The sequence below is a fragment of the Monoraphidium neglectum genome, assembly GCF_000611645.1.
Source record: "Monoraphidium neglectum strain SAG 48.87 unplaced genomic scaffold scaffold00589, whole genome shotgun sequence".
NCBI lineage: Eukaryota > Viridiplantae > Chlorophyta > Chlorophyceae > Sphaeropleales > Selenastraceae > Monoraphidium > Monoraphidium neglectum.
This window is the reverse complement of record NW_014013039.1, coordinates 6,912-17,710: the sequence shown is the minus strand read 5'-3', so window position 1 is coordinate 17,710 and position 10,799 is coordinate 6,912. Positions and strand designations below refer to the sequence as shown.

General features: G+C 60.3%; 3 protein-coding genes across 3 annotated transcripts in view; all 3 read right to left on the bottom strand.

Annotated features, from left to right (window-relative positions):
• Positions 1-3,775, bottom strand: part of MNEG_4295 (N-ethylmaleimide reductase) — a gene marked incomplete at both ends in the record, with an annotated part of 4,699 nt that extends 924 nt beyond the window's left edge. The window contains 12 exons of the mRNA XM_014047229.1: positions 224-324; positions 553-624; positions 804-852; positions 1,106-1,147; positions 1,344-1,424; positions 1,647-1,744; positions 1,971-2,090; positions 2,249-2,328; positions 2,537-2,569; positions 2,834-2,934; positions 3,117-3,233; positions 3,684-3,775. Coding sequence (XP_013902683.1) covers positions 224-324; positions 553-624; positions 804-852; positions 1,106-1,147; positions 1,344-1,424; positions 1,647-1,744; positions 1,971-2,090; positions 2,249-2,328; positions 2,537-2,569; positions 2,834-2,934; positions 3,117-3,233; positions 3,684-3,775 — 986 coding nt within the window. The remainder of the gene's footprint in view (positions 1-223; positions 325-552; positions 625-803; positions 853-1,105; positions 1,148-1,343; positions 1,425-1,646; positions 1,745-1,970; positions 2,091-2,248; positions 2,329-2,536; positions 2,570-2,833; positions 2,935-3,116; positions 3,234-3,683) is intronic.
• Positions 3,776-5,244: 1,469 nt separating this feature from the next.
• MNEG_4294 (hypothetical protein) lies at positions 5,245-7,195 on the bottom strand (the record flags this gene model as incomplete). Its single annotated transcript, XM_014047228.1, has 4 exons — positions 5,245-5,754; positions 6,006-6,104; positions 6,302-6,551; positions 6,753-7,195. 4 exons carry the CDS (start codon positions 7,193-7,195, stop codon positions 5,245-5,247), a joined length of 1,302 nt encoding a protein of 433 aa, XP_013902682.1.
• A 1,444-nt stretch (positions 7,196-8,639) lies between these two features.
• On the bottom strand, positions 8,640-10,536 carry MNEG_4293 (putative Protein unc-50 like protein; the record flags this gene model as incomplete). The annotated part of the gene is made up of 7 exons (XM_014047227.1): positions 8,640-8,890; positions 9,066-9,124; positions 9,357-9,425; positions 9,626-9,709; positions 9,894-10,010; positions 10,256-10,303; positions 10,526-10,536. The coding sequence occupies 7 exons, from the start codon at positions 10,534-10,536 to the stop codon at positions 8,640-8,642; spliced, it is 639 nt and encodes a 212-aa protein (XP_013902681.1).
• Positions 10,537-10,799: the final 263 nt, after the last annotated feature.

The window sequence follows — 10,799 nt, the reverse complement described above, 5'->3', positions numbered from 1 at the left end:
GTGTGTGTGTGTGTGTGTGTGTGTGTGTGTGTGTGTGTGTGTGTGTGTGGCGCATCATAGGCACACGTCCAGAGGCCAGCGCAGCTTCCAGCGTCAAGCAAGTGCCTGCGGCGCTGCAACGATGTGTATAATAAATGCAAGTGCATGCCCAAGCCACTCCGCAACTTTTAAGACTCAAGTCGAGCAACCGCGCGGCGTTACGCCGTGAAGGAACCAAACGCACCAACGGCCGAAAGCCACGAGGTCCGCCGCATGCGTCCCAACGGCCTCCGCCGCCGTGTCGGGCTTGAAGCCGCCCGCTGCGATGAAGGGCCCGTCGAACGCCTGGATGGTGAGAATGGTGGGACGCGCGCCTGTATCAGGGTGTGCATGTGGGAATACATGCATGCACCCGTGGCGTGCGTGATGCGCGCGCTCATCAGCATTGCAGAGCAACGACTCACAGGCGACCGCAAGCCCTTGGCTGCAGGACGGTGCCCGCAACCCAGGCGAGGAACGAGCCTTCATAGCAGCAGGATCATGTACTGTACGGCCGCGGTGTGGCCGACGCACCTCCCGGAAGGGCTGGAGCGTCTCGCCCTCGGGAACATCTACATCCAGGAGCCCAAGCACGCGGGGCTCCACCTGAAGTTGACGGTTTTGGTGGGACCACGCAAGCAGTGAAGGCTCAGTTGGCTGGACGGGGTGCTGTAGGGGTGCTGAATCATTGCTTGCCAAGCTAATGTCGACCATGAGTCACCGGTTGTGATGCAAGAAATAAAGCCTTGTCCGTCAATTTCAGTTCTGAACCCTGCGGCACACACCATGTGGAGATAGGCCAGGCCGTACTTGTTGAGCGCCTTGATGATGTAGCTGGATGGCGGTCAGGGGTCAACACCCATGGTGGGTGTTTTTGAGGGGTGGGGGGTGGGGGATGAGGGGAGAGGATTGAGGCTGAAGTTGGAAGAGTGGATGGTGCCACCCACCACAGGACTGAGAATGGCTCTGGCAACCCGGCACTTGGCAGCTGGTACCACTACCTCTATGTAAACACCAGCCCCTGGTTTTCGGACTGATTACTGCTGCCATAGAATGCAAAGGACAACGGCCCCTCTCCTTGGCTCACCCGTAGGTATCGTAGGGCTCTGGCTCGACGCAGTCCAGGAACCTGAGAGCAGAGGGGGGTTGGCGGGCGAGCCATGGTCGAGTCATCGTCTTTTCCAATGACGGTGCTTGGCGACCGCGAACCCCCCTTTGTAACAAAAAGCGAAGTATTGTGGGTGGTGCAACGTCAGATCCGTTGCGATCGTGTGGCTTGTCAGGCGAGAGAGACGCCAGGGCCCAGGCCGCGCCGCGCATCTCACTTGTTAAAGGGGCTGAGCCGGATGCCCAAGCGCGACGCGCCCACCGCCTCAGTCACGGCGTCCACCACCTCAAACAGCAGCCTGAGCGTGTCGGGTTTGTTGTATGACGTCAAAACGTGCGCACAAGCTTGCGCCAGAGACGTGGTGCTGCCTGGCAGTGATGATGGTTACGATTCCCTGCGCACGCCCGCCAGACAAAGCACGCATCAGCAGCGGCGGCATCGCATGCGCGCAACCTTCCGATGCCGGCCCACGACTGATCCTCAGAAATGTACGCCCGTGGACGCGCCTGGCCGGCCGCACCTGGCCCTGTTCTCGAGCGTTCCGCCGTACTTGTCGGTGCGCTGGTTGGTGAGGCTGGAAATGAACTGGGCCAGCAGGTAGCCGTTGGCTGCAGGGATCTAGCACACAGCAAAGGCGCACGTGCGTACGAGGGTGAGAGTACATTGGGTTTGCAAGTGGGCGACGTCTTTTGACCATGCAGTGGTCGTTTGGCTGGAGGGGTCAGGCGGCGTGCTTGTGTATCTTTGAATCACAAGGCAGTGGTGTGGTTATCTGCAACAGGGCCAAGAAGATCATGCGATTGTGGACACAGTGCAGGTGGCATCAAAGATTGCAATGCCACACCTCCACGCCGTCAAAGCCGGCAGCGATGGCGTTCCTGGCGCCCTGGGCATAGGCCTCCACGATGCCTGGGATCTCCGCCTCAGTCAGGGCGCGCGGCATAGGGTACTTGTAGGGGCCGCCCTGTAGGGAACGGAGCCAATATGTGCAAGGTTCATGGCTGGCACGGAACAAGGAAAGTTTTGCAAGGATCAACGTGAGCTGTCATTCTGCAGAGGCCAGGAGACATGCATGCTGTCACTGCTGCATCATGCATCACGAGTGATGCATGATGTAGTCACCTTGGTGGTGTAGACCTCCCACTTGTCGGTGATGCCAATAGCTGAGGGCGCAACGGGGGCTGCACCGCCTGGCTGGAAGTCTGGCAAAGGAGGGGTGCAACACTGAGGGTCAAGGCCTGGCGAGGCAAATTGAGTGATGCAGGTAGGGGGCTGGACAGCGGTCGGCTGGGTGTGCGAGTAGCAGGATGGCGCTATGAAGAAACGCGGCAGAGTCAACAGGCACAACAACAGCGGTCAGCTGTGCACTCAAGGCGGCGTGATTGGATGCGCCACCGCCGCATGGCTCACCGTTGTGAGAGCCCCTGCCGACGTGCCATAGCTCTGCGGTGGGCATCAGGCAAGGTTTTTGCTCAAAACAGGATAGATGAAGCCGGATGTGTGTGACAGAGAAGTCATTCCCTTCACACGAGGCCCCCGTACAGCTGCAGCTAACTACTCCCCAACAAAAGGGCTCTTGTGGAGTTGTGCGCGCACTGCATGAGTCTGCGAGGCCTCCTGCCCGCGCCCAGCGCCCGATGCACCCTGGCAACCAGTGTGGGCAACACAGCAAACAATTTCACAGCTGGCCTGCTGGGCGCCGCTCACGCAGGAAGAAGGTGGCCCCCTTGTTATGGACGGCCTTGACCACTGGCTTCCAGGCCTCCACCTGGGCCACGGTGTGGATCCCTGGGGTGTGCGGGCCCAGCCTAGCGAGGTTCAATCACAAGGGGATTGGGGGGGAGGGCGTGGGAGGATTTTGTTTAAATATGTAGATGGTGGAAGTGGGGTAGGCAGGGGTCCATTTTGGTGCCAGGTCGCAGCAAGGCTTCGCGCTGTTTTTTGGGCATCTGACGAAGCTGGCGCGCAGCAGCTGCTGTTTGGCACGCACCCGTACGCCTCTGGGGAAATAGCAGTGGCCTCTGAGATCATCAGGCCGCCATCGGTCGCCCTCTGGCTGTAGTACAGCGCCGCCTGGGGTACTGGAACGTTGTTGATGGCGCGGCTACTGCGGTGGCGGGCGATGTGGGGTAGTGCAAAGGGAGGCAGACGGACCTGGTGGGAGGCTCGAAATGCTTCGAAGCGCTCGGTGCTGCCCCAGCAGTGCAAATTCTGCCTGTCTTCACCGTATTGCGTAATTGTCAACAGGGTCAGCCGCACGCAATCAGCCGGGTTGCTGGTATGCACTTGGCTGACCCCGAGCCTTGGCCGGCGCACGCGCGCCCCAACTGGACTACCACACATCGGCCCACAACCCTGCCTCTCTGCTCACGCGAGCGCCGCCTCGGCTGCCCCTCTTAGGCATCTCTGCATCTATGTTACATATTGCCCCTGCACATGCCCTTGCAACTCTGTCCCAAGCACCCTCGGCGTGAGCTGCATGGGTGCATCACTGCAGGCACTCCAGGTGTCACCCGGTGGACCGCTCCCAGCACCATCCAGCCAGCACTCCACTCACCGGGTGAGGGGCGCGTAGACGATGCGGTGCTTCAGGTCCTTGCCGCCTATCTTGATAGGCTGGAACAGCAAATCCGCATTGACTGCTGACATGGTGGCCGCCTGGTTTTGAGCTGATGCACAGGCCTGTATGCTGGCTGATGCACGCAGCACAAGAGCAGGCGGTCGCACCAAGACGTCAAGGGGGCTACAAGCGGGTGACGAGGCAGTATAATTAATTTTTTGCGATGAATGCGCGTGCCGAGGACGTTATGGGGCCCCGCCGAGAGCGCGTTCGTTGCCCGTCAGCGAGATCGCGGCGCTGCTCACCGCGTCCAGAGAGGGCGATAACACCTGTTACCGTTTGATTGTATGACCTGCAAGGCAGGCCGACTGCGCACCATTGGCTGTTTGTGATGGCTTTGATGTCGGGGGTTACGACAGTTGACAGGATCACTGTCATCATGCGATGAAATGCTGCCCTAGGGGCCAGCACTCCAGCCTCCAACGCAGTGGATTGGAAGCTTGCTGTGCCAGCGTGTTCTGGGATGGCGCTCCACAAAACGACCTTCTCCTTCTACACCACCACTGACTGGTTGCACACACTCGATCTGCTGACTGTGCGGATGCCAGGGTGAGGGGCGATCAGGCAATATCATCAATGCTTGGTAAGGGCGCTTGAAGGAATGCTGAAGGCTGAAGCGCATGGCACGCCTCTGGGTGAGCGCTCCTCATGGCTGGCGCGCGGCGCGCCTTCACGGCGTGCTGCAATCATGATGTAGCAAGATCGGCGCTCCAGGGTTGACGCGAACATATGTGCGTGAGAGGGGGCCAGGCGGATGGATTTCAATCAGGGAATCAGGGAGGCTGAGGCCGTGTGATTCAGGGAAGCTCAGGTCGTGTGACGCAGCTGAGCAAGACAGGGGCCCCTCAGTTTCAACGCACATTGGCTGAGTCCACAGACCTGCGTTTCCACAGGGGAATGAGCCCGTCAAATCCCGCCCAGATTGATGAACACCATGAACATTCCCTCCTAAATGAGCGTTACACCTGTATGTCAAGAAATCAAGGGCTTCGACAGCAGATGGACGGGCGCCTCAATTACTGCCCACATGCGCTCGTCAGGCGCACCAAGGTGCATACTGTCACGGCCAGCCCGCCAGCCAGGCAAGGGGCGGCTGCGCGCAGGAGGCGCGCGTCAGTTCTGAAACAGATGCGGCGACCCTGGCTGGCCCGGGAAGGTGCCAGGCAGCTGCCGCCGCGGATTGGGTTTCTCCCGGCTGCCGATCTGCGCCTGGGCGGGGTGTTTACCCGCGGTTTGTGCGCTTGGGTGGCCCCCCCAAGAAGGGTAATACAAGAGGAAAAACAATGACGCAAAGCTCAATGGAAGGCCTGACGAGGATGAGGCAACGCCGGCTCAAAAGCAGGAACGGCTTGCAGCATGGCCACCCCAGCTTGCCAGGCTTGACTGTGGTCAAACCAAAACAAAACAATAACAAAACGGCCGACCAGATTGGGGGGGGGGGGCGGCGGGCGCAGAAGCCCCAACTGTAACAGAGAGATCGCCTCAGGTCTTAGCCATATCACATCTGCTGCATGCGGCCCTTGGCCAGTGGGTCAACATCGTCTAATGCCACGTTTGTCAGCAGCCCGCCGTCCTCCCCGCCGCTGCTCAGCCGCGCGATGCGCACCGGGGAGCTCCCCGCGCCAGCCGCGATGCCCGTCGCGCCCCTGCCGCCCGCGCCCAAGCCGCCGCCGTTCGCCGCCGCCGCGCGCGCCGCGGCCAACACGGCCGCGCGGATTGGCGCCAGCCCGCCTGCGCCCGCCGCCAGCGCCGCCGGCGCCGCGACCGAGTCCGGGGCCACGCCCGTCCCCAGCAGGCCGCCGCCGCCGCCGCTGCCCTCGTGAGACGCTTCGTCCGCAGCGGCTGCCTTGGCCTTGGCCTTCGCAAGGTCCGAGGTTGGGCCGCCTGCGTGTCCAAGGTTGGCATCGTCCTCGAGTGCCTTGATCTCGTCCTCATACTTCTTTTCAATAAGTGCGATGCGCTCGTACTTGGAGGACCACGTGTTGGCGATGAATGAGTCGATGAACAGCTGACGGGTGGAGGGGTGGACAGGATTTTGGAGGGGCATGAACGCGGTTTGGGAACAGGGATGGCAAGGAGATTTTGGACAGTGAGGACTGGGATCTTTGTGCTTTTTGGAGATGGAGTGGGAAGGCGGATAAACGCCATCATGCGGGTCAAACCACGCAAATGCTGAAGGATCAGCATGCGCAAAGCACGTGCTTGATAAATTCAAAAACTGAGAACCTCCTCCGCCTACATCCCTGCTATAGAACCCACCTGCATGATGTAGAACACAATGCAGGGGATGGTGATCAGGCCCAGGTTGCCCACGGTCGAGTCAAAGTAAGAGATGATGGTTGCTGCCGTGGGCAGGTTCTGCTCAGGGTTGAGCGTGCAGGGGTGGCGGGACGGGAGTGAGTTACTAGCATATAAGCCGTTGCTACCGGGGGCGGGCAGGGAGCCTCAGCAGCTTGCACAAAGCGCATGAAGCGTGAAGGAGGCGGCGCGATGCAGCCAGCACTTGAGCCGCATACATGATGATGGCGTTGCTACCATATTCCCGCCCGTCGCACCTTTTGAGAGGCCATGATGATGATGGCCTTGCGCTCCGCCTCGGGGAAGCGCAGCAGCCACGTCACGATGATGTTGAACATGAGGAAGATGAAGTGCAGCAGGATGGCCGCGAGCGCTGCCAGGAACACGTCCGCCGCCTCTTGCTCCACCAGGACCTCCCTCGCTGCGCTGAGCTTCTGCCACACGATGATTGTGATCTGGAGGTTGTTGATGAGGTACAGCGGCGCCTTGACCTTGCAGATGTGGTCCCTTTGGTCGAGGAAGGTGGTTTCGGCGGATGCGTGATGGTGTTTCATCGCAGTCAGTTGGATGGGCTCAATCTGGGTGCGGCCAAATGCTCAAGCCCAGCATGCCCTCCCGCCATGGGGCACCTCGTTGGGCAAGGACATTGCTCGGGGCCATGTGCAGCTGGTTTGACCGTCCTCACCCAGACCCGCTAGCAAGGCTCACCTGATGGGCTTGACTGCCTCGCGAATGGCCTTGCCCACAAGGACCGGCATCAGGATCGACACCCCAAGCTTGACCAGTAGGTCCAAGCTGTTAATTTTGGCATCGGTCAAACTTCCAAGCACTGCCTTGACCATCAGCGGCGCCGTGACGATGCCGGTCACGTTGCCGGCCACCGTGAACAGGAGTCCCAGCGCGCCGTTCCCATAACCTTGGATGACGAGTGTGACGCCTGACGACAAGCTGGAGGGGACGCACGCCATGACTGCCAGGCCGAGCGCAAACTCCGGCGGCTTAAACGGCAGCCGGACGGCCGCGAAGCCGAAGAGCGGGCTGAGGATTAGCATCGACACCATGCCGAAAAGGACTGCCTTCCAGGCCTTCACGGCTGCAAAGAGCTCAGAGCTGTCCAGGGTGATGCCGAAGATGAAGAAGATGATGGCCATGTTGATGGTGGTTACGACCTTCCAGCCATTCACCTGTGGAGTTGGTGATCAGGAGCCAGCGGTTTGTGAGACGACGTTGGAGAGTCAAATAAGCCTGGCGCATTTGGCGCCTTATCGCGCAGTCGTCACCGCTCGGGACACTGGCCTCAGCAATAAGGATGGCCCCCGCAGCCCAGCTGCTTTACGGGGTTTGCTGGCCTGCAGCCACTCCTTGCTGGCCTGCAGCCCTTGCAAACAACCCTGGTCGGGTTGCTGCTGTAATGCATTGCCTCTGCTTGTGTTGCTGCTTCTAATGCTGCTTCTACTTGTAAAGCTGCTGTCAATGCTGCTGCTGCTGCTGCTGCTGCTGCTGCCGCCGCCGCCGCCACCGCTGCCGCCGCTGCCGCCGCTGCCGCACGTGCCATTACATCTCAGGCAGCAGCCTCCGCGCACCATGTAGTGAGCGACATGCTCCCCAGGTTCGGGCCAAAGCATGGACACAATAATGGCCAAAAGGAATCCTGTATGAATTTTATACAAAGTATGGGGGCGTGTGCATTGTGGTTATCAGAGGTGGTCACACCAAACTTTCGGTATGCATTTGCATTCAAGCACGGTTTGCCAGGCAGCATGCTATCGGCATAAGTGCAGCTGCAGCATACACCACTATGTATATACTGCACACAAAGAATTTTTTACTGCATCCTCCTGTTTTCAGCTGCATCCGTTTCTGAGCACTGCTGGATCGGATGCCTCCATGTGGCAGCAGCATTCGCAGCGGCTGGACCCAGGCTGCAGCAGCAGCGGTGTGCGCACGCACACGCACCCAAGGGCAAGCTCTGCTTGAATAACCATTTCTTGATCTTCGCTGCCTTTGTGTTTCTGCGCATGTAAGGACAATATGCGTCATAGGGGCATGGTTGCTGCAACGTTCTCGCTGGGACACCACTTGCGCCAGCAAAAGAGACCGAACGGCCACTCACGCTACTGGAGCGTCATGATGGTCCCCCATATTGAACTTCTATCGCGCGAAGATGCCCGAAATCTACGCAGGACCAGCAGATTGAAACCGCTCGTGCTTTGGGCTGTTGATTCACCGATAAGGCTGATAAAATCGATCGCAAAACTTTTATCAATTTTGTCGTACCACAGGCGCAGCGGTCATGTAATGCAGCACGGCATGAAGCTTGCGAGCAGCTGGGGCACCGCACCAATGCAGCACTCCCTGCATGGCTGCTATGATAAGTACGGGAACCCCTCCTTCAACTCCCGCCCTCACATTTCCCCAAATCACGTTCTACAATTACCCTTTATTCTTAACAAGAAGCTCCTGCCTACTGTGCACGGCGACCACTGTCTCATTGCATCGCGCTACGACGCTCCGCGGCGCGCCGCGCCGTGCTGCTGCACAGGCCATGCCGCGCTGCTGTGCAGGCACGCCGCGCAGCTGCTCCCCTCGCCGCCGTCAACTGAAGTAGATGGACAGCACGAACCGCGTCGGGTTGAACCCAAACAGCACCGCCAGCGGCAGCGCGACGCAGATGAGCCCGATCGGCCACAGGAACACCTCCGTGCGTTCCAAGAACGGCAGCGCGCTGTACCCCAGGAAGTTTAGGTAGTGGTAGTGGCTGAAGGCCGCCGCGTACAGCACGCACGCCAGCGCGGCGGGCGCCCAGGCGCGCCACAGCAGCAGGGGGCTGAGCAGGAACTGGAAGACTGTGGGGGGTGCGAGGCGCGGCTGCAGTGGTGGGGTTGTTTGACGCGTGGTCAGGCGGGACCCAAGGGTTTCGCGGCGGTGGGCACTGAGGAGCCATGTCAAGAGCTCTGCACAAGTGCATGGAGAATGCTGGACGCATGCGAGCGGCGCGTCGGGCCTGGAGGCACCACCTACCATAGAGCAGGAGGAAGAGGGGGAAGTACGAGTTGCAGTGGACGTCGAACGAGTAGAGCCTGCGATGGCACGCGGCACAGCAAGGCGGCACGCATCGGCCTGATGCTAACAGCTGAATATGCCTCAGGTGCGTGCCGTGGCAAACTGCTGCAGACGCACAGGCGGCCTGTCGCCCCGCCCGGTCTGGTGGGTTGCGAGTGGGCGCCCGCCAACCCGCCATGCCCTGGCGCTCGCTGCTGCCTCGACGGCCTCATCAGCCCTTCCGGAAACGGCCAAGCCAGGACGACTCACCACTCCACGTGCTGCTCCACCTGGTGGTGCGGCAGGTTGCGTTTCCGCAGAAACCGGTTCGATATGAACCTGCGGGCCGATGCGGGAGGAGCGGCATGGGGCTGACTGTGCGTTCGGTCCGACGGCTTGTGCCTTTGCAAGGGCGACTGTGCAGTCGCCGTGATAGCGTCGCTCCGGCATGCAGTCCTGCTTTATTCCAAGCATGAATCGATTTTCAAAATAGGGCTCCCCAGTCGCTGCCAAGAAAGCCCTTGACCAATGGCACCCACCAGGAAGCCGAGGATATGGCCAGGCCGATTAGCAAGAAGTCCACCACCACTGCCGACAGGATGCTGAGCAGGCTGTGCCAGAGGCTGTGCCCATAGCTTCACACAAGAGAACACCAGGGGGCGCAGTGCAGTGTGGGCTCACATCAGGGCCGCTGGCTTGAGGGCGGCAGCAAAGCAAGGGGTTGTGGTCAGGCACGGCTTTGGCAGCAAAGGACAGCAACTGCAGCAACCGCAGCATCAGGCGTGGCATCGGGAGCCGCGTTCTCACGTGACGCAGTAGGCCGCCGACGCGCCCGCCAGCAGCAGGCAGCACACGACCACAAACGCGGGGTCGTCCCGCGCCCACTGGTTCTTGGTCTGCTTCTGATACGAGGTGTGGCGGTAACTGCACAAACAGCAGCAGCAAGCCAAACACAGGGCAGTTACACGGCTGCAACAATGATCAAGACCTGCAGCCGCATGAAAACTGCCTGCAAGCAGGTGTGTCTCTGGACAGAAAGGCAGCCCTTCTGCCGGCCGGGCAGTCCCCAGCATTCACAACACGAGTCCTTCCGCCGCCAAGGCAGCCCAAGTGTTTAAAACAACGGCAGCTGCGGGTGGAGCCGCAGACTGCGCAGCCTGACTGCTCACGCTGTTTTTGGCGATATGCACAGCTGCAGCATGAGCCAGAAGGTGTACCTGGGGAATCAGAAGGACGTATTGATCGGGGGCCGCGGCTGGCGCAGTGCACGCACGTGCCGTTGCCAGGCACTCCCATGTGTCCGGCTGCAGCCCGACACTTACATAGTCATAAAGCCTCCGCCATTGCAGTGTAAATCAGGTGTACGGTTGTTAAACCATGCCACACCCATGCGCATGCACATCTGCAGCATGTGCGGTGCAAGCCGCGCCGCAACTTACTCAAAATCCATCTGTCGCGGCTTGACGATCCGCCGAAAGTACGTTGAGAACGATCCATGTCTGCTGCCGCGCTTGGCCTGCCCCGTGCTGGCGGTAGTCGACGCGGTGGTGGGCAGCATCGCGCCGCGCCGCGCCGGGCCCGCGGACGATGCAGCTGTGCTATCGCTGCTGCTCCGCTCCGCTGCTGCTGTTGCGCGCAAGGGTGTCCGGATAGGGTGTCCACGGGTCCCGTGATAGTTCTGTACCGCAAGATTGACGCTTACTATAGCTATGG